General features: G+C 43.6%; 1 protein-coding gene across 4 annotated transcripts in view; it reads right to left on the reverse strand.

The window, feature by feature from the left end:
* SMARCA2 (SWI/SNF related BAF chromatin remodeling complex subunit ATPase 2) overlaps positions 1–27317 on the reverse strand; it is a 1892118-nt gene that overhangs the window by 1714024 nt on the left and 150777 nt on the right. For all 4 annotated transcript variants that reach the window (XM_086961220.1, XM_086961218.1, XM_086961217.1 and 1 more), the window contains exon 3: positions 24046–24175. In XM_086961220.1, coding sequence (XP_086817346.1) covers positions 24046–24175 — 130 coding nt within the window. The remainder of the gene's footprint in view (positions 1–24045; positions 24176–27317) is intronic.

The raw sequence follows: 27317 nt of genomic DNA on the forward strand, positions 1-27317 counted from the left end.
ACAAACAAAAGTTAATTTAGGACATTAAGTGCATCAAGACCAAGAAACGGCATGATAGGCACTTGAGCAAGAGTTTGGAGCAAACCCCAAAACAATCTGAAATTAATCATTCAAAACGTGTCCGTTACAAACAAATTAAAAATAGTTTACAATTAAATGCATGCGAGAGGTTACGGAATGACAGTAACCAGTATGAGCCTATCAATGTTATGAAATATTTTTCTTATAATAAGTTTAGCAATGAAATAAGAGATAAAATGCTAGTGAAACAGAGGGGAGACAAATCTATACAGACACAATTCAATACAGCGCATGATATCACCAGCATGTAGCAGTTCTGTACTGCAAGGTATAGAACAACCATTGACCATGACAAATATTTAGTACTCATTAGTATTATTACTACTAAAATCATTGAAGACTAAACTTGCCAAGTCCCCTTCACAAAGTTTCTGCAGATAGTAATCTAGCTAGTGCAAAGGGGAAGGATGGGTAGAATTAATAGGAGTGAGCAATAAAGTGGTGCTTGGGAATGATTACAGAGAAGTGTCATTTTTTTCTTTTTTTAAATAACTTTTTCTTTTTATTCTTTTCAGTTTACATAAAACATCCAGTATAACTGGAACAATATCTGTGGTTTGGAGGACATTCCTGCAGAACATTTTTATAGAGGCAACAGTGATTCCACAAAATGTCAGTAGCGCCATTAAATGCGACATTGCTTTGTATTTCAATACACTATCATTACAACATCAACAATACTTCACACTGATCGACCATCATATCTTAAGGGTATGTTTAGGCTTTCGTCTACCTCTACAGGGGGGTCTTAAGAATCGTCTAATAGTTCAAAAGAGTAATAACTCATCTAGCAACCCTAATACTTTCGAAACTTCCAGGGGAAGCTCCATCTTTCATAGGTGACTTTTTCTGTAGCCATATATAGATCCATCCCTTTTCTCCTCTCTTGGAGGGTGGGAACTTCCTGCCCCCCATCGCCTGGCCACATCCAGCTGAGCTACAACTAGGCTCAAGGCACTAAAAAGTAGTTGGGATCTAGTACCAGACGTCATTGGGGATACCCAGGAGAACAAAGTTAGGATCCACCAGGAGAGGTACCTCAAGGATTGCACTAAGCTCTTCAAGGATTGCCCTCCAGTAGCTCTGTATGACGGGGCATCCCTGGCATTCCGACATTGAAGACAGGTTGGAGACTCTGCTGTACCCAATTTATACAATCTGTCTCGATCATAATATACCCTGTGGAGGATTTTATATTGAATGAGGCACAGTTGGGCTCTGGTGGCCACCTCCCTTGAGTGCATCAAGGCTGCCTCCCAATCAATAACTTCCATATCGCCCGTGTCACTCTTCCATTTCTCCCATAGTTTACCCAAATTATCAGGCATATTATTGTTTAGTGTCTTATATGTGAGGGACATTGCTTTACTCCTCCAGTCGTCTCCCCTCTAACGGAGCATATTCTGGTTGCTCTGCACCCACTATTCCATCCACAAACCATGCATGGGGTGCAGTGAATATTTGCTGAATTTGGGACTTTTATAGGCTGTATTCACTACAAAAGGTTGCCAGAGGATTAATCTGCCCCCAGCAACAATGCCTCCCATCGTGGAGATTGCCATCAGATCCCATGTCCCAAAGCCTTGCAATTTACCGTTCTCTCCAAACTAGGTTTCTTTCCATAGTAGCATTGCTTTAGTGACTCTGCAGGCCCACCAAATTGATCTTGTTTCGCGTTCCCATATTTCCAGGGTGACATGCGTCGCAGAAAGAAGCCCACTTGTACTCTTGCCATCATAAAGATCATAAAGATAATATAGGTGTGTGTGCAGTTCCTGTGTCGCCCTCTCCAACATATATCTAGAGTGGTCTTTCAATGCATGTGTCCATTCGTTGATTGGAATTAGGTGTGCAGCCCAGTGAGGACCTGGCTGGGCAGTTCGGGCTGAACTGTTCCTCTTAGGAATAGGGTAAATACAGATGCCCAGACGTGAGTCCCTTGCTCACTTTGTCACTGGATTCAAGCTAGCCTGGCTGATGAGGGGTGTTATCCCGAAACCGGTCCCAGGATGCTCGTTTCCATTTCAGGGAAGACCTGGCTTGGCAGTTCGGGCTGGACTGTTCCCATAAGGCACAGGGTCAAGACTGATTTGCATATAGCTGGGTCTGAACTGAGGTAACGATGATGGATTCAACCCAGATCGGTGACTGGGGGTGAATGTCTGAAAAGTTTCAACACTCTGTCCATCATCTCTTTGTGTTTGCTATATAATAGCACTACCCATTTCCTTAAGTTTTCTCCAAATCCAAATTTTTACTAATGTACCATCCAGAAAGGGCCAATGTATCGAATAAAACCCTTTTTTTTTGCATCAATCAAGAAAACATGAGGCTAAATTAACTATGACCTCCATCAGCCAGTAATCTGTTCTTCGGAGATTGTCAGTTAGCTTGACCTTGTATGAACCCAGACTGATCATCATGTATTAATGATGTAATAATCGTTGATCGGCGTGTCACTAGAATTGTGGCCAATATTTAAACTACAGTATTTAGTAAAGAAATGAGACAGTAAGAGACACAACTGTCCTTAGGTTTGCCCTATTTATGTATAATCGTAATTGTGGCTGGGAGTCCAGGGAGAGGGTACCATGTGTATATGTGTCTTGATAAAGATTTCATAGATGGGGACCCAATAGATCTATACATCTTTTGCAAAATTCAGCGGGTATTCCATTAAGGCCCGGTGTATTCCCTAGTCATAGCTCGGCTACCGCTAAGTCTTCTTCTAGTACCTTTGCCTCATCTTCACCAAGAACTGGGGTCTGAATGGTGGTTTGATAATGATGTACATGTGAGAAGCTACTTAGTGGACGTGTCTCATAAAAAAAACTCTTTAACAATCTGAAAACACCCTAACAATTTGAACATCTGTGTTGTGTCTCATTCCTATGGCAACAATAAGGCCTGCACCCATCTAGCCCCAGCTTCCTTTTTGCTGAGTTAGGCAAGGAGGTTCCCAGCTTTGTTTCCAACAGGAGCTCTAGTGTACCATCCCCCATAAGGAAATAAGAGAGACTTATGCACAGCATTATTAGATGGGTCGGCCCCATTTACACTGCAGGCTGATAAGTTCCTGATGGTAGGGGACTTCAATCACCATCTGGAGGCTCTTGCCAATGTGGAGACCACTTCTCTGCTTGCAGCAATGGAGTCCCTTGATCTCTCTGCCAGAGTGGTTAGCCCAACTCATCGGGCAGGCCATATATTGGATACTATTTTTTCTAACATGGTAGAATTAATAGTAGATCCCCTATTAAAGGTATGCTGGACGGACCACTCGGCACTAAGTTTCTCTTGGGGGCCCCCTAAACCCGCGAGGCCCTGCGCAACCGTGGAAAGAACTTTGCAGAGCCTGGGAAAAAGTGACAGCCTCTGCCTTTAGGAGTGTCTATACTCCCCCTGCCTTTATGAATCGTCTGGATTGTGACATGGCATTAGATGCCGTTGAGGCCTCTATAATAGATGTTCTTGATTGCACCACGGGAGCTGGTGAAAATTCAGACCAGGGCATCCCCAAGGTATACAGATACTCTCAGAAGGGAAAAAGCCTTTGTAGGGGGAAAGAAAGGAAATGGAGAAAATCCAAATCCGACCATGATGAACAGGGCTATCGAGAGGCCCACAGAACTTACCTAAATAGCTGTAATGCTGCCAGGAGAACTCATTTAGGCGTTCGCATATTGGAGGCCAGGGACTTCGAAGGAGCTCTTTGCCATCTTGAAGGAGTTTACTAACCCACAGGAGAATAATCCACTCCCGCCTCCCACACAGGAATTATGTGATCACTAGCAACCCACTTCACTAACAAGAGTCATAAAATATATTGTTCTTTCGGGGCTGAGGAGATCGCTGATGATAGAGCCCCTTTCCAGGAAACTCCCTGCTCCCAGAGTCTGGAATGTTTTCCACGATTACAGGTGAGCAGGTGGGTGCTCTATTATCACAGGCTAAATCGGGCTCTACCCTCGACCTAGTATCTCCGGCGATTATGTCTGAGCTAACTCCGATTTTAGCAGATACTCTCGCTGACATCTGTAATATTTCTCTAGCAACGGCCACATTACCACGGAATAGAAAGATTGTGCGTATCCAGCCCCTGCTCAAGAAAGCTCTGGCGGATCCTTCTGACTTACAGAACTACAGGCCAATCTCTCTTCTCCCTTGTTGTTGTAAGGTGATGGAGACTCTAATTAATCGACAGTGACCCGCTATTTAGAACAGAATAAGATTTTGGACCCTTCTCAGTCCGGCTTCCGGCCATCCCATAGCACTGAGGCAGCCATACTGGAGGTTACCAATACGCTAAGAATGTCACTTGATGGGGATACACCAGCTATGCTGGTGTTGTTAGATCTATTTAACAACAAGGGGTGGTGATGGACAGAGTCTCTGAATTAAGCAGAATACTCTCACCCAGTCAAGAGATCAGGGCTAGATCCAACACCGTTTTTTAGCTCACTGCACCATCCCAGCTCAGAACCTGGCTATATGCAAATTAGTCTGTTCCTGTCCCAGTGCATGATGGGAACAGGGCAAACCAAACTACCAAGCCAATTCTTACACTGGGAAGGAAACAAGCTTCCGGGGACCGGTTTCTGGCATTTCAGCCGTCGTCGGCCCGGCTTGCTTGAATCCTGATGGTGCAATGAGCAAGGGACTCACGTCTGAGTATACCCTTCCACGCTTAGGGTTTTTAGATCTGTCGGTAGCCTTTGACACCATCTCTCATCGTATCCTTTTGAACAGGCTCCGAGAGATTGGGGACGGAGGTCTGGCGTTTAAATGGATTCAGAATTTTCTGTCCGACAGAACACAATGCGTCCAGTTGGACTCTTTCGTGTCTCATACGGCTGCAGTTGATAAGGGGGTTCCTCAAGGCTCCATATGGAGTCCAACACTATTCAATCTATATGTAGCCCCCATGGCCTCTATCGTCAGAAACCATGGGTTTGAAACCATATCCTATGCAGACGATAGGCAGCTGATCACACACATACAAAACAACAAAAGCCAGGTTTCTAAATTGCAATACTGGCATTGCAAGTTGAAAGAGGAAGAACTTTCTGCAACTGAATTCTTCCAAAACCGAGATACTACTGTTTGGCAAGGCAGAAAAACTGTGGACCTCAGACTGGTGGCCACCAGAATTAGGAGAAGCACCCTCCCCAAAAGGATGGGCCAAGAACCTAGGAGTAAGAATTGACAACAAGCTTTCTATGGAAGAACAGGTGAAAATTCTTACAGGCACCTGCTTTGGTATCATGCGGATGTTGAGAAAGATTTTCCCCTGGATCCCGCTAAACGCTAGAAAGACCCTCACCCAGTCGCTCCTAATTAGTCGTCTTGTCCATGGAAATGCTCTGTTGGTAGGAATTGGGAAGACCTGCCATCTAGACTGCAGGTAGTACAGAATACAGCAGCTCTGCTTGCCCTCAATAAGCCAGCATTAACTCCTTCTCTGCATCTCCTACGTCAACTCCATTTGCTCCCAGTCAGGAAACGAGCCCTCTTCAAACTGCTGTGCATGGTTTTCAAATCTCTGCATGGTTTGGTTCCGGTTTACCTGACAAACAAAATAGGACGCTACCGACCTGGACGGTGTCATGGATCCAGTAACTGTTGCCTGCTTCACAGCCAGAGGATCAGAAAAGCCAAAATAGGTGGGCGTGCCTTTTCCTATTTGGCCCCCAAACACTGGAATGAGCTTCCTGAACAAATCCGTTCCTGCCCCAACCTGCCACAATTTAAGAAGACTTGCTATTCTAATCCAGTTTGTTCCACTGGACCTCCAAGATCAAGTGCCCCCAGTCTGGCATGCTTATATGTGGGAGATTGTGAACTCCACCACATTTACAATGAAGCAGCACCCTTCTTCGAGAACATCACTAGCTGGCACCGTTAAATAGATGATATTATTTTTATATGGAACGGTGCCAGCAGTGACTTGGACTCATTTTTAGAATGGCTAAACTTAGGCGATCCAAACTTAAAATTTACAGCTCACTACAGTGAGGAAAAATCTGAGTTTTTGGATATCCAGATTAAAAGTGAGGATAACATTTTAAAAGTAGAGCTGTACACTAAGCCAACTGACAAAAACTCCATCCTGTTGTATACCAGCAACCACCCACACTCACAGAAGGATAATATACCCTTTGGGGAATTTCTTAGGTTGCGGAGAAACTGTACCACGCTCATAGACTTCTACTACCATGCAAAAAACACCAAACAAAAATTAAAAGCGAGAGGATACCCTAATAAACTTATAAAGAACTCACTCAAACGTGCCAGGTTTTACGATCGGGACAGCCTATTAGATCCTAATAGAGAGAAGATGAAAACAACCCTAGATAGAGTAGTGTTTGTTACCCAGTACACACACACACATCAGCAATCAAATAAAAAATATAGTTAATCGAAACTGGAAGATCTTAAATTACAACAATGAGTGCAAGATGGAAAAACCATTGTTCTCCTTTAGAAGGAATAAAACAATTTGTAATTCCTTGGTGAATACATATAAGGTAACAAAAACAGGTCAAAGTAACCTCACAGGAGAACAAGCAATAGGGAATTACAAATGTGGGACGTGCTCTATTTGCCCACATTGTATAGAAGGTAAAGAGATGAAATTTGCAGAAAAGAATTTGAGGTCCAAATCTCTAAACAATTGCAGGAGTAAGAACCTTATCTATCTACCAATCTGCCCGTGCAGTTTAGGGTATGTAGGGGAAACAAGTAGAGAGCTTAGAACTAGACTGGTAGAACCCAAGTCCGCAATTAGAAATAATAAGACCAATGCTCCCCTCGCAGACCACTACCAGGAAAAGAAACATAACTGCGAGGAAATCAAATGGTTTATTTTGGAAAAAGTTGAGATTGACAGATGAGGAGGTGATCTAGAAAGAAAACGCAAAACCAGGGAACAATGGTATATGTGTTTTCTGAACACTATTGAAACCGGACTGAACACAAAAGAGGATTGGGCTACAATAGTCTAACAGTATTCACAACCAGATGTCCCAATTTCCCTCGGATTATAACATGTAATTAAACAGAATCACAATAAAAAAATTATTTCTCACAATGATAAGAGTAAATATCACCTCAGACTAATACTTTAATTAGATTTATAATAGGGAGGAGGCGAGATAAGCAATTACAACAGCCTAAAGACATTCTTAACTGAAAGAATTTCCAAAGTTAGAAATGGTGATAAGAATATTAACTATATTTTCCCTAGGATTATATTCCATTTCAAGATATACGGGATTTACAATATTTACTTTGCAATCCCGGCAGAAGGTCCTTTTTTCAAATAAACCTACACGAGATGCGGTTGTTTCAGCATATATTTATGCGGACTCTGCTCCTGGGGTTTATCACAGAATCACATGACCCTATGGAGACCAATAGACAGCCGTTTCAGAAGAATACGCATTTCGGCCAATGACCGTACAGACTTGGTCCAAAACAGTCATGATCTTAAAATAAGAGGACCTGCTTGATTGGTCCTATCGAAATGTCTTTAGTTTATTTCTCGCTGTTCATCTGAACGTACTAGTAACAGCGAACCATCCAATCATATAAGAGGAGGACTGTAGAGGAAACCTGGCTGGCTATTTTGCACAATTGGATTTCTAATACCCAATCACCGAGCATGTGCCATACATGTGCCATACATTTAAAACGCGGACATGGCGGCAATGAAATTAACAAGAATTATACGAACCAGACCGGTCGCATTTTGAAACAAGACGAGAAAGGTGAGTGCTCTAATCCATGGGAACCTAGAAGCCTTTAAGTAAATTAGAGAAGTTAAACATTTTGAGTAGAAGAAAAGTAAACTTATTTTACCATTTGATCCCTATATAGCGGGGCAGTTGGCAGTTGGCAGTTATCAGACGCCACGAGCCGTCCGACACCGACTACAAAAGTATTCCGAAGAATAGAGGAACAGTCTGAATTAGAAAAAAAGTAAGCCGAGAGCCATTTTAAAGGTAATGATAAACATCTTTAAGAGAGGAAGCAGGTGGGCGCTCGTATAAAAGTCGAATTGCCAAATAATTTCCTTCCATCTTACTTGCTCAAATACAGACTCGACTTGATCTTACCAAACTTTCGGGACCCTTAATCGCAAGGATTTTCAAATTTGAGGCAAGAGGGCAAAAGAACGGAGAAAATAGAATAATACCCCACTAAAGGTGAGCCTTGGCTTTAAGAGACTGCAAACTTTAAAAGCTAAAATAGGCTGGAGTGAGACTCTAATACGTCTATCGTTCTTGGTCTAGAACACCTTGATCCCCTATTGACAATAAGTAAAGAGAAACATAGGGGGCTTCTCACACCACAGCTCATTCTGCAAATATAAGGGTAAGAGCATAAGGTTTAATTAAACGATAGAAATACCCAATTCGAAATTCATAGCCAAATATAGCCGCAACATAAACTCCTCGTTAGAGGGCAGGGGACAGAGCACAATAATCCCGGTATTCCCGAGGGGAACTTAATAAACTTACTAGCAATTTAGTCACATTCACCAATTAAAAGCTGGGAGATCTTTAATTAGAAGGGCAATAAATACCCGTAGAAATGTAAAATGGGACTCACTAAGTGCATAGCTGTTTTAGGAGGATATACTTAGGCCCCTTTTGATGATGTATTAGATAATGTTGAATGTACATGTAATTGATAAGAATGTATTTTAATGCTCTATATCTTCGTAGGGAGAAGAAAAATCCCTTCCGTGACAGACAAATATCATGGTCTTGAAAAAGATGGTGAAAATTATTTAACCCATCGAAACGCGTCGACGCCCAACTTCGTAGAATCCTAGCAATAACACTTTTGTGAAATATTAATTAATTTTTATAAGTTTGCAAGGGGTGTGTTTATATGCAAACTAGGATGTACAAATTGTAGTGATAAATTGTAAATCACACTTTTTTAGTCTGTCGTGCCAATTGTGCGGGTCTTAATTGTCTATTATTTGTACTATAATTCTTTATTATTTGTATTTTAAATGTGAAATTATTTGTAAATATACTATGCAGCATAGCTATTCTACTTGATGGAATTTCGTGTGCTTTTTAATTTATGGTGTTAAAAAAACTTTTGAATAAACATTTGACTGTGATACATACATTAGGTGTGTTATATTTTTAGAACAAGACATTAAGGTAGATAGTCCAGGGAACCTTTTAACTTGTGTCACCTTCAGTAGCCACCTGAGGGCGTACAATCTTGGTATAGTGCCATGGTATTGGGAAGTCACCGTATTGTCTACAATAAGCGAGAATCAGTATCACTCCACTGATTATCTCACAGACTGAGAAAGTCACCCCAGGAAGAGGCAAGTGAGAGGCCTCTCAGCCTCTTGGCCCTCCCCAACCCACCGCAATATCCATTAGGCAGATCCACTGGTAGCTGACATATGTCTCAGTCTGAAATGTTGCTGGAGTGAGCTAGGCAATGCGGCAAACCTCAGTGGGTATGCATCCAGGGCAGCGCTAACATGGCATCAGAGTAGGGGGTCTCATAATCAGGTGCGTCCCGCGCATCAGTGAGGGTGATGCTGCTTTGTAGCGCTGTGACACTGATCATGTGAGTGCTGACACAGGCCGCCTCCTAGGACACTAGTGCATGATGGAGAATGCAGTCTTTTTTCACTCTATCTTCCCACTCATGCGCGCCCGTGCTGCGGCAAGGGCGACGCTGTTGTAGAGTGCCTTAACACTGACCATGTGAGGGCTAATAGGGGGTCACCTCTTGGGGCCCTGGTGCATGATGAAGAATGCAGTCCCTTTCCCCCTTTGTCTGCCCCATGCATGCGCCTCATGCCATGCAGAGAGCGTGATACTGTTTTGAAGCGGTTTAACACCAACTAGAAATCGCTGATACGAAGCCATCTCTGTGGTGGAAAAAGTTGTCTTTTTATCCCCTTGTCTGCTGTACTCATGTGGGTCTCCTTGTTGGGTGCAAGCAGGTCTGCTTACATGTGCCACCAGATCTGCACTGGCTTTCTGCTGCCCACAAGTCTAGTAACTCCGCACATAATACCTCCCAATTAACTCACTGCCTCACAGTGCGTCCTCAGGACATCCTCTCCCTCCCCTGCATCGGTCTTGTTTACTTGGGCAGCCACAAGCAGCCTAGTTGCTCTTTGCTGCAGCCCCTGGGGCCCACAGTGCTATCACTCCTTCACAAAAGGCTGCGCAGGATGCCCCAGTTCCTGGCAGTTCGGCCCCTATTGCTCGCGGGGACCTGTATCGAGGGTGTGTCTTCACCAGCGGTGTCAGCCAGACAGCCCAGGAAACAGCCAGGCCACGTGGACCTCCACTGCACAACCGTAGTACTGGGACACCCGTCACCGTGCCCAGCGGCGAACAGCAACAGCACGGCCCGGGCATTCCCCTCTGGCTCCTCAGCATGATCACCTCATCCGTCCCACTAGGCCTCAGCTGCGTGGTCCCAGTCACCCATGCAGCTTCTGTTCCATTTTGAGGCCCTTACCGTGAGGGGAGGGGTGGCAGGCCCCACAGCTTGGCACGGGCCACTTCTCTAAGGCTGCCTCGTCACTCCGATGTCATCGACACAGCACTCTAAGCCATCATACCGGGACCCGTTCGGTTAGTGCCAGCCGCCATTTTAAGTTCCACCTGAACTTCACGTCTCCCAATGTCATGGCTCTGCAGTATCTCGGGGATAAAACCCACTCAAAAGCAACCCAGTGGCACTGTGTAAATCTCCAGGGGGGGGGGGCTGTAGCTGTCCCCAGTAGTGGCAGGATTCTTGTTGAATTAAACTGAGCCGGCCAAGCTCACAGAGTGCGCGACTTACTCGGCCATGTTGTTGGCTATGCCAACAGAAGTGCCATTTTGTACTAATTCCCATCAATCAGTCTTGAGAGACTACTGGATCTGTAGCCTCATAAGAAGGTCTAGAAACGTCGGATTTGCTTGAAAAGATTGTGGTATATTGCTCATATCTCCCTGAATGATGTATTTTTCCAATCAGGAACTGTGCTGCAAGAAGTCCTATAAAGAACTGATTCACTTGGGAACTATATACTCCGATAAGACTTTCTCAGCACTTTAACGGCAACACCTACAAACACCTAGCAAAGCATTACTAACTGGTTTGTCTCTTTAATTGAACTTCTCGCTTCAGTTCAAATCTGTTCAGTTTAAAAATTTTGTTTTTCCAGCATTATATCACCAATGGGAGTGGTCAGACAAAATAAACTATGACAGAAAGCCAGAAACAAAGTACGAAGGAAGTGAGACATCTTGTTATTCAAAATGCAAGTTGTGTCAAAATGACAAACTTACCCTAGTGAGAAATTGCAAATGGAGGGTCAACTGAAAAATCCTAAATCTTCATATAAGAACCATAAGTAATACCCTAAAGAAAACAGTTTTTAAACTGATTTTTTTCTAAAGAAATACTTGTCACCAGGTCAAAACTGAGCATTTTTAGTGAGTCTCTAATATTTAATGCAAATAAACAATGCACTTAATGAGTTCTAATTAGGGAGGAGAGCAGCGGCGGCGGGAAGGCATATCCCGGCCGCGAAGAGAAGTGCAACACACCCCTGGGGCCTGGCATCGCGTAGTGGGAAGCGCCTTGAGGGTCCCAGGCCGACCGCTGCGGGAAGACATATCCCGGCAGCGCAGAGAAGTGCGTCACCCACTCGGGGACTGGTATCGCGTAGAGGGAAGCACATGGAGGACCCCGGGCCGACCGCTGCAGTAGCGGCACCCCGGAGCTGACCCATTACTTAAAGGTGCCCTAGTGATGGGCCTACGCCTGTGCAGACTAAGTGAGGCGGCACAACCCCCTCTACAGGCCCCTGTCGCTCATGAATGTCTACGCGAAGATCTTTGCGAAGATACTGGCCAACCGTCTCAGTTCTTTGGTCACTATGATGGTTGCTCCAGGGAAGGCGGGCTTTGTGCCTAGTTGCAATTTGACTTATAACCTTCGGACAGTTTTTGCTGCCATGCAGCACACACGCCCGGAGGTTCTTGCGGTGGCAGTCTTCCTCGACTTGGAAAAGGCCTTTGACTCGGTCAAGTGGCCTTTCATGAGGCAAGTCCTCGGCCGAATGGGTGTGGGGGGCGGTCTCCCTCCAACTTCTGGAGACGTTGTATTCTGCCCCAACGGCCCATAACCCGATTGGCTCCTTGGTTACTGAGCCTATACAAATTTGCAGGGGCAAATACTCTATGCTCTGACGGCTGAGCCACTGGCTGGTGCGCTACGTGAATATCACGGGCAGAGGGGTATACGGTTTCCGAACTATCATCTAATTGTTTCCACATATGCAGATGATACCCTACTATATGTTCGGGAGCCCGAGGTCAATCTCTCCCCAGTTTTGCGGGCGGTGGTGCTGTTCGGCATTAATGTCAACTGGCATAAGTCCACTATGTTCCCACTCACGCCTGCCACGGAGCGCGTGGACTCGGAATATCCAATGCTTTGGACCACGGACGCGGTTCACTATCTCGGAGTCTGACTGCATACAGACTCTGAGGTGGTACTGAGGGAAAATTACGGAGTTGCTGTCGCCAAACTAGAGGATGACATTGAGAGATGGATTAGCCTACCTCTGTCGCTGATGGGGAGGGTTTCTCACATGAAAATGATTGTATTGCCACGTCTCCTCTTCCTATTCACCAATATCCCTATAGTCTTGTCAAAAACTTTTTTCCAACAACTCTACTCTCTGATGATTCGACTTGCGTGGGCGGGCAAGCAGCCATGGGTGGCTTGGAAAATACTCACTCGGCCGTTCACGATGGGCAGTCTGGGCGCCCCAGATTTGGAACTTTATTACAGAGCGGCACAAAGCTCTCATGCTAATCATTGGATTCACGGGCCTGTAGAGATTCCGCACATTTGAATCGAAACCATTGCCGCTGACCCTACACCCTTACCGGTGCTACGGTTTTCGCCCCGAGATCGGCGCACTGGCACATTAGACTTGTTAAAGTCGGTTACGCATGCGTGGCATCATATGCTGGAATCAGAAGCTTGCAACCTGCTACGTTAGCTCCGCTCGAATGGTGCTTTTGGCTCGCCCCCTGCAAAGACAAAGGGGTAACAGCGGTGCTGAGAACACAAACTACACAATATGGGAGACATATTCGCTAATGGCACTGCATGCACCTGGGGAGAGGTGGTGGAGGAGGGAGTGTCGTACTCGCTGATGCCGCGTTTTCAGTTTCACAGGGTGCTCCATGCACTCAAAGATCTATTGGGAGAGGATATGGCGGAACCCCCGGAGGTTACGGCCCTAACAACCATTATTAAAGCTAAGTCGCCCGCTAACATGGTTTTCAGGTTCTACCGCATAGCCATTTCGGAAAGGGACATAGAATATGCTAAACAGCCAATGGAGTGGCAGAGAGACCTTGGGGTGGATATGACGGACGACAAGTGGCTGTACTGCTGTTCGACTACTAAACTAATCAACGGGCGCCACAGACTAGTCCATTTCAAATTTCTGAATAGAGTGTACTATACACCTGAACGACTACATAGATATGGTCTCCGAGAGAGCCCACAATGTGAGAGATATGGGACAATGGTCGCTGATCTTCTCCATGTGGCATGGGCCTGTCCGGGGATTGCAACTTTCTGGGGCAGGGTATATGCTGAGGTTAACTGCATCACTGATCTGACATTGACTCCGGCCCCACTCCTGGCTTTCCTAGGTTATTCCAAACCACTCACCAAGGACCTTAGACGACTGGTAGGCATGGCCTTTCTCCTTGCCAGAAGATGTGTGGCCCTCTGTTGGCTACGAGGCTCAACGCCTACATTAGCACAGTGGATGAAAGAAATGCTCTATTGTAGCACTCAATCAGAATTATATAGCGAATTGTTACCACCACGCAACAGACCTAAGAACTTTTGGTCCCTTTTCCTAACTCGGGGACCCTCACACGTGACGCCAGACGGGGAGGCTGCTGCCACGGGGACGGGTGAGGAAGATCCTGCAGTTCACATACAAAAGTCTACTAATATGCCCCTTGCCCTTTGACCATCACACCTGCTGATTAGACAGTACACCGGAGGCACGAAGGGGTGAGTCCTAGTATAGTGCACTCAGCCGACTGAGGAGCGGGGATGCCGGAGGGGGACACTGCCACAAGACTACCTAATCGGGTACGATGTATTTGCTCTGTTGGGGTCTAGTCTTCACAATGTTTCAATGGATATGTGTCATTTATAACTATTTGCCTTTGACTCTGCACTTTGTGTGTGCACGCTGATGCCTTGTATTGCTGTTTTTTGGCTTTTGAAATGCCAATAAACAAATTAATTTAAAAAAAATCTTGTCTAGGCAAGTTCATGCTATAGTTATTTCGTTATTCGATTTTATGGAAAGCATGTAGAACAAAAAGAAAAGTAAAAATAATAAGCTGCTACTTAAACATGGGCAGTGAAAAGTTGCAATAAAACATTTTCATTAAACAAATATATTCTTAAATGCAGTTGTTTTTTCTAGTGAGGTTTTTAAACAACCGCCATTTAACTTGCACCAACGTATTATTTCTATTTTTCAATGAGACAAGAATAAATCAACTTCTAACCAAGCACACAATTAGCAAGCATCTAGAATGAGACAATGTTGTTCAAACACTTTATATCAAATTGTAAAAAGAAATGTAGGCAAAATAAATTATTGGTATTTAAAGTCAATAAAAATGCATACTTTGAACAAGCACTGTAATTGACAACAAATGAACTACTTTTAAGCACTGTGAAGAGGCTTTTTGCAGTCGCTCAACATGAAAGGAGCCAAAGGGTAAAGTGGGCTGACCCCGGACACCTGCTCTGTTCTGCAGCAGGCAGAAGCAAATTATGAATGACCATTTAAGGACAATTTAACAGACCAACAGATGATGCGCACTGACCAAAAGTAAAGTCCCTCTCTAAAAACATCTTCAATGTGTATTTTTTGGGAAAAACAATAGTCTGGAGGAAAAGAAAGGCAATAATTAAACAAAAGCCTTGTCACTCTATATATTCACAAAACGCAGCACTGTCACCACTGCTTACATAATCCACCTAAGGGTATGGGCAGTAATTCAATGCACACAATAAGGTCACTATCTGTGTGCCTATTCAGGTCACAGAAGAGGGTCTGTGCTTTGTATTACCAGAGACAAACATAGGCCTATGTGTACACACGAAATTAGTGTAGCACCAGGGCTACAAAAAAAATAAGTGAGGATACCAGTCAAACACTCAGGAGCACAGGACCATTTGCTGTGCAAAGGGACATTCTTATTCCAAAATATACAAATTACACACTTTTATTTATAAAAGCCATTATTAAGAACAAAAACATAACTGGCAGCCTATCTTGAGGCTCTAGAGGCCACAATTTGTTGTCTTGTCAACATGTGGTCTGACCTCCATGTAATGTCTAGAAATGTTTTCTAATAAAGCAATAGTTGCAACTTAACCTCTAGTATATGTAGCCCTATGTCGACTTGCAGGGTTGAGCAAATAAGAGTACAAGGTACAATCTGAACAGAACTGTATTGCTATGAATTCTGTACAAGTAGGCTCTGGTCAAATATATTAATTGTTACTTGAAAAAGGTTGAGGCCTTGAATCACGCAACAGAGGTGCAGAGAGGTCACAAAGTTTTCAATGCACCCAGGACAGAACTCCCCAATCCTCGTGTAATCTCAATTTCTGCTTTGCAAGTAGCAATCAATTGGTCAGGGAGGCCAGGCACCTAGATAAAGCACCTACTTGTGTTGTGGCAACAAAGGTTGAACTCTAGAGTGTTCAGAAACAGGGAACAGTGTATAAAAAGTCAAAGTTTTAAAGTTAAATATTGTAAAGTTTTAAAGTCCAAAGTTTTTTTTAGGATAAGGCCATCCTTACCCCTAACCATTTGAACTTACCGCACAACTCAATCAGCTGCTTCGTTTTGCAATGTTGCTAACAGTTTGGCGCCTTCCCCTATCTTATGCAGGCATTGTATAAAGAAGCACCACTGTTATAGAATTAGGAAATTCTGGACACAAGGTCTCCTTTTATTGCATAGATTTTTTTCTTCGTATGTATGAAGTGTATATTATATTAAGAGAATAATCACTTAAGAAATATGGAAAAGGTTAGATACAATGTTTTTTTACTCATGTAGCAACAGTTTTTATTAATCATGTCATAAAAAAATAATTATTATTATTTTTAAGTAGGCTTATACTTCATGTAGGAAGCTGGCTCTGTATTTGGTATTACCGCTAGGTAGTCCAGGGGTTCCCCAAACGTTTACAGGACTCAATGTAAAACCAAAAGTGCTCTATTAGTGGTAGCGTGGGCAAGCAGCCTTAGGCCTAACACAGAGTGTAAGCCATTTATGTCACAACATTGACCAATAATGGACACACCACTCAAGAAAGAGATTAAAACCAATTTTAGAAAAATAAAACGTTGTCTATATTTCATTTCAAGACCAAGATCTTCGCAATCATGTAAATACGGTTTTAAATAAAAATACTTTGCACAAAATCGACTCTTAGAAACTTTTCAGAACAGTTCAATGTTATCCTATGGGGAACACAATTTCGCGTTTAAACTGGTACGTAATGCACATAGACTACCAGTCTTTGGGACCAAAGGTCAGCAAGGGGCAAGGGTCAGGTGATTACCAAAAAAGCACTACCAGCGCCACAAGGGCGGCCGAGCGCAGAGGCCCAATGCTTTTCAATGGAGACTGGGGTGCCTGGAGCCACATTGCCTGCAGGTAAGTAGATCGGTTGCAGGGGCCAAACTTTGGTGGTTAGGTTAAGCATAGGGGGACCACAAAACAGCACCAAACATACACCCCCAGCGGCACAGGGGTGGTGAGGTGCAAGATGGAATTTCAACGTCGGGCGCACAATGCTTTTCAATGGGGATTCTTCTTTTAGCAAACAGGCTGCATGCGTTGCACAGGAGCTTCCAAGAGGGAGCCCAATGACAGCAGAGGTAAGTAGATCTGTAGGGGGCTGTAGGGGCACCGTCCGTTTAGCTCACCAAGGCCCAGGGGGTTCAGGTGCAGGGTTGCCTTTCGACGTTGGAGTCTTCCTACCGGAGCCGGTCAGGGGGAGCCTCTGGATTCACACTGCAGGTGCCGCCATGGAGATCAGAAGAGGTCAGCCAATAATGGACACAAGGTCAGGATCGCTGGGGAGACTTAACTGCACAGGTAAACCACTCAGACTCAGGCCGTGGGCGTCAGGTGCAGAGTGGGCAGGGATCACGGTTCCAGCTGGATCCGGAGCCCTTTGAGGCGGTTTCTTCTTGACAGGTCCGCAGTCCACAGGAGAGTGGAGTCTTTTTCGAAGGCAGCAGTCCTCCCAGGGTATCAGAGGACGCTGGTTGCAAGACAGGTCACAGGTTCGCAGAAGCTGGAGAGAGGCCAGTAGGGCTGGGGCCAAGGCAGTAGTCTTCTTCAGACTTCTCGGCAGGGATGCCTTCTCTTAGGCCATCGCAGGTCTAGTTGTAGGTCTGGGGGAGCCACCTAAATATTAAAACTAGGGGCGTTTAGGGGAAGTTGCAGGTAGGGCCAATGGGCACCTTACCTGGGGTGACTGCACCCTCTATTATGCCACCCTCCTGGGGTGGGGGGCATAGACCTAGCATGTACTGGAGGGGTCTTCATTTTAAAAATGGCAAAGACTGTAAGATGTGCTTCACTTTGCCTCCCTTCCCGCCCAAAGTGGGGGTGGAAACCAGGGGCTCCATCTGCTGCTAGCAGCTGATGCTGAGGGTCACATTACAAAGGCAGCTTTGAAGGTTCCCCAGCGAGTACCGGCCCATCCTCGGGGGGGAGGTGTCTCACCTCTGCACAGTATGTGCATTGTTTCTGGGCCCAAAGAGCCAGGACTCTCCACCCTGGGGTCCTCCAGAAACATGTCTGGTGGTGGCTGGCTGCCTACAGCCGATCAGAGACCACCCCAGGGTTGGCAGGTTTTCAGGGGGGGACCTGTGAGGTGACCTCTGAGTACATGGTACAATAAATCTCGCACTGGCATCAGTGTGGATTTATTTAAAGTAGAAGTTTGGTACCAAACACTCCTGTCTTCAAGGAAGTCATTGTGGTGGTGTGGAAGTAGCGTTGCCAAGTTTCCAGCCCATGTACTCTGTATGGCTTCACTGGCACTTATAATATTGAGGTATGGGCCCCAATATTGTTGAGGCACATCTGCTCTTGCAGATACGCCCCCACCTGTGGTATAGTACACCCAGGCAGGGTGACATGTCGACTCTGTCCTTTTCTTCCTCACATGGGCATGCAAACTGCAAGGACAGTGGCATGGTTCAATTGAGGGGGGTGCCAGGGGACCTTCTGCAGCTCACAGACCCTAGGCACCCAGGGTACGACTAACTAGATACTTACAAGGGGAGAAGCACCAATTGTGGATATGTTTTTAGAGAAGAAGCACTGGCACATGGGACTTGGTTGGTAAGGAGCCTGTGCACTGCAATTGAAACCACATCTCAAAAACAGGTGAAAAGTGGGGGCTAACCAATGGAAAAAGAGGCACTGCCTCACACTTCACGAACATTTGATGTTTCAAATTTAGGAATTCTTCCACCATCCACTGTATGCAAAATACTTACTTCCTGCAGTGAAATTGATGACTAATATCGAAGTACAATGCCATATTGGAAAAAAGAACAAATGTCGCTTCAGGACACCCTTATTCATTAGTAATAAATTGCAGAGTTCATGGAGCTTAGGGATTTGATCTCATTAACCTTGTGTGTTGACATTATCACAACAAGTAAAGGAGCCTTCAACAAAAGATGGTCCAAGTGAAGTGACCCTTGAAGATAGGTTAAAATGGGGGGCCAATGGGTATTGAACGGACCATGCTGTATGTGCCAGATACAAAATCTCTTCCATTTGAATGCATTCTGATAAATATTGTTGATTAAGATTGATCTTTTCTGGTGGCGGGGAACCCACTGATTTACAGTGACAATTGGGAGAAATATATTACGGTTTAGCATCAACTTCACCTTCAAAATAACTTTTCTTCACGGCTAATAATTGTAGAGGAATGGCTCAAAGAGTTCAAGTATTTGGATCAGTGTCTGGAACACTATGCAGAGGACTGAAGGGGAAGGGAAAAGCGGTTTTGTTTCTTGAAGGGCCAAACTGAGCGGGGTGATATGAGCTCCCACAAACTAATGGTGAAATAAAGGGCAGCAGGCTCACTATAAATGCAGCAGTTCAACGTCTTGGGCAGGTCATCAACCATATGGTTGTTCAAATGCCAAGCGTAATAATTACTATTTGGACTGCAATGTCTTGTGGGTGTTTTACTTCTTTGAGGTGTCCCCCGTGCAAGCCTTCAGACAGATTGCCCTGGTCTTTGTCCTTCTGGTCAGAATTGCATCTCTTAAGATGTTGTCCAGCAAGTCTTCGTCCTGGGTACCGTACAACAGAGGACACACTGCCGTGAAGCCAGGCTCAATCGAATGGTGCACCATCTTCAAAATCCATAACTCCCGCCAATCCACTGCAAGGAAGATCTTTGTGAGCGAGTATTTTCACAGAGAAGAGAATGAACGAGCAGCCACCAACCAGTTAAAGGGGCTATTCTACTAGGAGAGACAGAGCAAGTCCTTACGTGGGGTCTCTCCTAGCTTCAGAGGACTTTCGCCTTATACAAAAAGGGAAGCCACACATAGTTGTTGGGCTAGTTTTGGGTCCAAAACTGCTTAGACAACCACCAGTCTGCCAGACTCTTAACAGCTCCTGAGGGACAGCTGTTCTCATCCTCCAACGGCAGGAGCACGCTTGATGCGTACACAAAGGGCCACAAAGTACAGCACTCTGCTGGAGAAGCAACAGAATCACTGTGGAGTGCCAACCAGTGGTGTTGAAATTCAATGCCAGGGGTCGGATAAAAAAAAAAAAGGCAGGAACACAGCATTAAATATAGGCACTGAATAAGCCCAGGAGGAACCTCTGTATCAACATAATAAATTAGAAAAAAGAGAAACACTAGACCATAATAAACTGTTTTCAACAAGCCCACATTAGCTTGTGTTTAAGATCAACACTAGGATGGAAGTAAACAGACAATTTTATCAGATGTCCATGAAAACATTGTTGTACACGATTCTTCTGTAGACTATTACAGGAAGAGAGTTTTCAGCAAAGGGAGTTTGTGGCTTCCGTCATAAAAGTTAAGAAGACATCCTCTCAGACACATGATTTCATTTGCCCTGTTTGAAGACAATGGTCGGCAGACCTCATTCAGTTTTCACATGTAGTAAAGTTAGATGGCAGTGACACAAAGAAAGCTGTTACTGAATTGGCTTTTGTTCTTATTAAACGTAAGCTGAAAACTTTTTTATTTTAGGTTCCTGAATGGTGTATTAAACCAAACAACAACAAAAAAAGCATACCAATTTTTACATTATAATATAAAAAAAGAACAGGTTTCAAAATTTGGTATAGAAAACACAATTCTACAGCATACACTCAGAGCCGCAAAGCCTTGCCTCTTTGCTAATGTCTAACTAAGATCTCTTAACACCATAAGATGTACCAAGTGAGAACAGCATGCAAGTGCATTTAGTGCAACAGCACAAACCCATGGCTTAATAGTATTGAATCGCCTAGGAATAAAACTGAATACATCTCAGTGGCTTGCCTACACTGCAGAAGAATGAGATATTTAATGCATCTAAACTGAGCTCTATTCAGAGCAGACCAAACACAACTCAGATAAAATTAACCCCTTGCATTTTTTCGTAGCTGGAACTCCACATCAGCTGTTAGGCAATATGAGTTAGCAGAAAGTTGAGATCTGCCCTGGAAACAATATTCTGTCCGATGAAATATACAAACAAGACCTGAGTGATATTTCATTTGTAATTATTTCAAAGTCCAGTGATTTTTGAAACCCTGGCATCCTTCTCCAGATAGGGGCCTCTAAAATGTCCAAAATGACTTCACATCCGGAGAATCATAAATCTGTACTACAAATTGCAAATAGCAAAACTTCGCCCTAGGTTAAAACTCTGCTGTAGTCGTGATTGAACCCAGATCATCCCACTGTCATTGTATTAGGTATACCTTCATTGATTCCTACATCAGCCCCTACATTAAACCCAACTTAATTTGAAGCCCCACACATTTATACATATGCAGAACCGCAAGTTTATCGTGCCCTAGGCATCTGTTCGCATTATTATGCCTTTGAGCAAAACAGATGACCTGTCTCTTCAATGTTTAGCAGTGATTTTCTTTTCTGTACCCCTCTAGGATATTAATACTCATCTGTCAAACATAATTCTTCAGTAGACTATTACAGGAAGAGAGTTTTCAGCATGTAAATCCAGGTGTGTCCTTTGTATGAGCAAAATGCTCCCCACCGAACTATGAGGGAATGATTGCATTCCTTTTTTCTTCGGCCAACTTGTTAACATACGTATGTTCTTTCAACATCCACAAGTCCAAAAGAATAAATAATTTTCTTCTGTACACACCCCATACAATATTCAGAGGGGAGAGTAAGCAATTTAAACAGCCTGCATAATTCTACAGTGACTGCATCTGAATCATTTATGTAATCATAAAAATAACAGAAGTCACGTCCAGAAACTCAATTAATCAAATCTATTGCTCTAATCCTGTCCTTGGCATCAAACTGCTGCCCTTCTCTACCTTGGTGAGCATTTGGCAATATATTGGTAAAGTGTTTTCTACCTAGAAATACATTTTGAACGTCTACATTTTCTGCAAGATTTTCTGATTGCTCACCTGTTTTGCAAATAATTTACTGCTTGCTTTCATCCTTTGATGGATTTAGCTGTAGATGTTGAGCATTTAGCCCCTAGTTGGATTATAGACATCATCCATGAATTTCATCTATTTAAGGCTTTATCGTATATTGCTTTATAACAGTGGTGGAGATCAGAGTCAATTCCTTAGTAAATTAGCAGACAGTATTGTTTAGTAACATGGGTAATACATTGTTACACACAGCGTTATCGGTAATGGCCATGGCTGCCAAATTCTGAAATACTACTAATTTCTTGACATTCAACAACTGAAATGGTACCAGTAAAACACTAAAAACCTGCTTTCTAAAATATATTTGTTGGATATCTGTCCTTTCTGCAGGGCCATCCCGATTTTTGTCTTTTTCCTCAACCCTTTTTTTGCTGGCTAAATAACTCTGTTGTCCAATAGTAAAGTATTTGTGTGTCCTCTTCCAACAAAGAAAAATTGATACACTCCTGATTGGCATATCTGGCTTATCTATAAGAACCTAGTGTATGGTACCCAGGGCCTTTAAGTTAAAAGTCATCAGTGGGCTGCAGCACTCATTGTAAAAACCAGTACAGTGAGAGTAAATATGCATCCAGGCCTACAACTGTAGCCTGGCTATATAGTTTAAAATTTGAACCCTTTTGACAGATTTTTCTGTTAAATATTAATAAGCCGCCCCCAAGTTAGGCCCTATTGTCAATAGGGTAGAGTGCATAGTACTTAAATGTAGGACATGTAGCAGCATAATATTCCACTTGTCAGGACATTGAAAAGCACCCAAAACAAATTTCAGTTTAGCAAGGTGGGATGTGTCCAGAGGGTAACACTGAATTACATCATAACACCGTATAATATGACTTTCTAATTGGTAAGAGCTACACAAATATTTCAGGGAAGGACTATTTAATAGTTGCATGAATGTCACATGCTGCTCGACAGGTCTGTTAGGGTTTTAGCATTTAGAGCACACTTCCAAGGAGGGAAACAGAATTCCAAAACACTGTGTATGTATCCACTGTCTAGGTGTTGAGATTTTAACAGCATCTGTCTCCGTATTTTTTGTGGGCACAGGAGCTGCCAAAAATTGGATTTTGCTATTAGATGTAGGAGGACACTAGGATTACCATAATATACTTCCCACACACACAGCCCAAGTTTAGCATGGCAGAAGGCTTTGACCGCCTTAAAAATGACCTATGAGGGTAGGGTTAACTTTGGGAAACTTTACCTCTATTGTTTAGGGAATTCCCAGGACTCATTACCACGGGCTAAGTTTGTGTCAGGCATAAATATGGTACCTCCAGGTACCCACTTCAGAACACTCCTGAACCTATAAAACATCAAGACAGGACTGAGCCTGTTGTCTGAGATCTGAGAACAGCCTAGAAGACTGGACCTGCTCTTCTTGTTTCCAGGACTAAGTGGACTACAAGGGTTCTAAAGCTGAACTCCTGTTCAAACTACAGTGATACAATAGCGCCAAGATTCCTCACTTGCACCTGCCCAGATGAGCAGTGGCAACTGAACTCTGCGTACCACCCTGTGAGTCTCCAAGTGCTTCCCTTCAGGCCCTATGGGGCTTTAAAAATTTACATGTGAGGTAGTTGGGTCTTAAAAGACTAAAGTCAAAAGGTAAAATCTTTGACCAGGACAAGCCTTTTTAGTGTATCTGAACCACATTCTAATGTGATCAGCATCAACAATGACCACTGACTATCATTGGCACTTTGGGAGTCTTTGCACTATTTATATTTAAACATTTTTAAAATTCATGTCACCGGTTCCCCTTATTGTTTTTTTGCCATTTTGATTATTACATTTTACTCTATTTTTCTATTTGTTTTGGGATATTTATTGATTTGCATTTCACCTTGATTACTGTTATAGGACTGCATAAAAACTTTACACATTACCTCTAAGTTATGTCTGTCTGCTCTGTGCCATAGCTCAGGTTTATTTAGTGGTGTTAGTGGGTCACTCTGGCAAGGATTGTGAATTATTATTATTTGAGATGGGCACTTCCTCTTCTCACCTAATAACTCAAGTTCTTACAATATCTCTCTGAAATAAAGGTCAGCGATAGCAAGTTGCATACCTTTTAAAATTAGACAATGAATAGCAAGCAAATAAAATGCAAAGATCTCTACTACCTTGGCTGTGCTGGTCCATTGGACTTTGAGGTGGACCCATCCCAGGGTGAGGCGGCCTCATGCTGGTACTCTTCATGGAGGCACAGTGCATTTCTTCAGCCATTGCTTTCTCATGCATTCCATCTATTGACTGCAAAGTATAAGGAATGCACATATTTCAATAAAGATCACTTCACTATTATAAGACCGAAATGTACAAATAAACTGAACATTAATTTGTTCATCTTTGCTTCACTGAGAAAGGATATGCAAAATGTACTTGGGCACACCCCTGACAATAAGCACTACTGAACCTACTTCTTGCAATCTGCTTCTTTCAAAAAGAGAATAACAATAACAGAGAAATAAGCAACAGAGACAGGACTCCGAGGAAGACAAGCCATTGATGATTTAGAGCATAGTAATAAAGTTGGTTAGGTTTTTTCAACTGTTGTACATGAAAATGCAAGTTACATAATATCAGAGCAAATTCTGATTTTGGAAACCATCAGGTACATCTTAAATGACTTACAGACTCATTAATATCAGACTTGCCTCAATCTTACCAGCTCAAGTAGACTTCTCTCTGAATGACTTTTAGAAGGACATAGTTGGAATCACTCAGGTTACTCTAACCCATAAGATACTGTTTGAAAATTAGCTCCAAATCTCGCCAAAGAAAATGTGTGCCCACAACCTGTTCGATGTATTGACTATGTGTGGTTTTATACAACGCACACTTCACCTTTCAGCCACTTGACAGCAACACAACTAGTGTACGTTTCTCTGAAGGAGTGTCTTCTTCAGAGATGGTCAAGAATAGATCCCTTTTATTGAGAGGAAGGTTGGTCCCACTGGAATGAGAAACCTTAGAAAACTGAAAACTCCAGATGAGAAGCATTGGTCCAAGCTTGTTCTTTTAAGTCAGGGAAGGTTTCTCTGAACAAATGCATTTTTTGGTTCCTTTCGATAACCATGGTAAAGGATGTGCTCTGCAGTAGGTCCTCTGCATCCAATAAGGAAATTACATTGTACCCCAATGGTCTTGGCCATTTGGCTTCCTTGAAGCTATGATTGTTGGAACATTCTAATGTATGTGAGAGGTTGTGAAGCAAATAGTGGTATTATTACTGTCAGTAATCCAATCTGTTTTGACCTTGTGCGGGAAGCTACAGGTAAGTTTCGATATGGACTGGAACACTGAATCTGGTGCACTTTGTTAGAACACAAACCAAAGGCTTGGACACGGAATGGTCAGACTTGAGTTACTTATGAAAGGAAGTCAGACAACTCATGTGCCCACTCTATTTATGTATAATAGGCTTGATTCCAAGAGTGAACGATCAACTTTACACTAGCGGTTGACCCTGGGCTACATTCACATGCACTCTAGTCTTATGGCAAAGAACCCTGCCACCGAGAGGGCCAGGACAGCAACCTGATCTTGAAGCGGTCTCCCAGATGCTGCTGACTGGAGCGTTCGGGGATGGGAGGGTTATTTGGGATCTGTTTGCTAAGAACTTGTTGAACTCCTCGCCAGCCGGATGGTAGTTAGCGAGAGTATATGATAGACTAAATGCAAATAAAAACTGTTATTCCTAAAAAGAATCAGACACCTCGCACTCCAAGAGCTTGTGTTAGGGACCACACTCCTTAAACATTGGTAGCTCCTTAAAAATGAATACCTTACCAAACCTACTCCTTCTCAAAAAGAAACTGAACAGGCATCTGTGAAGCAGTCAAGTAATCACCAATTCCCATCAGAAAGTGAATCCCGGTAATTAAGCAGAAAGAGCAGTGACATACAAGTCCATTCATTATCTGGTTGTAAACGTTTTTGTGCCACAAGAAACATAAGCCTTCAAATTCCCATTATGATGTGCCAAAGAAATAGAGCTTGGCAAAGGAATGTTTTCAAAAGCGTATTGGACATGGAGTTCCCGCGGTACCTACTAGAGTTTACAGCTAAACTCCATCAAGATAACTATGCCAAGATTAGATGGGGTAGGCAGGGGCAGCTAACAGAGAAAGTACCTGTGAATCGAGGAGTACGCCAGGGCTGTGTGATGGCCCTGACATTGTTCTCCCTCTTTGTTAATGGGGTGGTAGACTATTTGAGGGAGGACAATGCCGATGCCCCGGTCCTGGCGGGAGAAAAAACACCTACACTCCTCTTCGTAGACGATACGCTTTTGCTTCCCAAAACCCCTTCAGGACTCCAGAAAAAGTTGAAAAGATTCAGTCTGTTCTGTGAGGAACCTGGGCTGACCATTAACACATCTAAAACTAAGCTAATGGTCCTGCCCCCTTCAAAAAAGGCAAATAAAATTAACATTACTCTTGATGGGATACCCCTGGAAGTGGTTGAGAATTTTGACTACCTGGGAATTAGGTTAAATTATAAAATGAAATGGGACTCGCACATTTCCAAGATGCTGATTAATCTGAAGAGAGTGTCTGGTGCTATTCTGAGGAGCCAGCGCATGTCTACAAGCAGGCTCATAGCCCCTGCGTTTGTAGTTTACGAAGGGAAAGCACTGGCATCTGCAGTTTATGGATCTGAACTTTGGGGTAGTGAAAATGTAATAGATCTGACCAGAGCGGAAAATAAGTTTCCAAAGGACTTAGTTTCTCTCCCCACCTCCACCCCTTTGAAGCCTCTTCTTGATGATCTGGGCAAACAATCGATATTAGATATAGTTCGTCTACGTCCTTTGCTGTTCTGGGTGCGCCTGCGGAGGACCCAAGAACTAGCAAACTACGCCTTGGTAATGGACGAACTTATCGCATTAAATGGTGCGAACAAGATCCAGTGGCTAACCAAACTCAAACAGATGGTCACAAAGCTTGGTTTGGCGGAATTTAGGACTACACAGTCCCCCCCGCCAAAACAAGTAATTAAGAAAATGTACTGGGAGTGGTGCCAGACTGAGGAACTCAGGAACACACAGGGAGCTCTAACTGCTCAATTCCTAGAGCATAAGCCCATCATGAGGTTTGAACCCCTCTTAGATTTCATCCAAAAACCTAAAGATAGAGCCATTTTCTTAAAAATGAGATACGGGACACTTCCACTAAACAAAATTGTGGAGGGTTGGAAAGGAAGGCGGGCCATAGATGGCACTTGCCCATGCTCCCCATGTAAAAACGAATCCTTACCGCATTTCTTGTTTGGATGTAAAGCATACAAGAAGGCGAGAGCAAAATGGTTGAAACCGGTATGCTTGATGTTGGGAGTCAGAGACTTTAGAGTTGATCTTCGCATCCTCCTAACCGATACAAGTTCTCTAGTT

This window comes from Lissotriton vulgaris, chromosome 3_1, assembly GCF_964263255.1.
Source record: "Lissotriton vulgaris chromosome 3_1, aLisVul1.2, whole genome shotgun sequence".
In the NCBI taxonomy this organism is placed as follows: Eukaryota; Metazoa; Chordata; class Amphibia; order Caudata; family Salamandridae; genus Lissotriton; species Lissotriton vulgaris.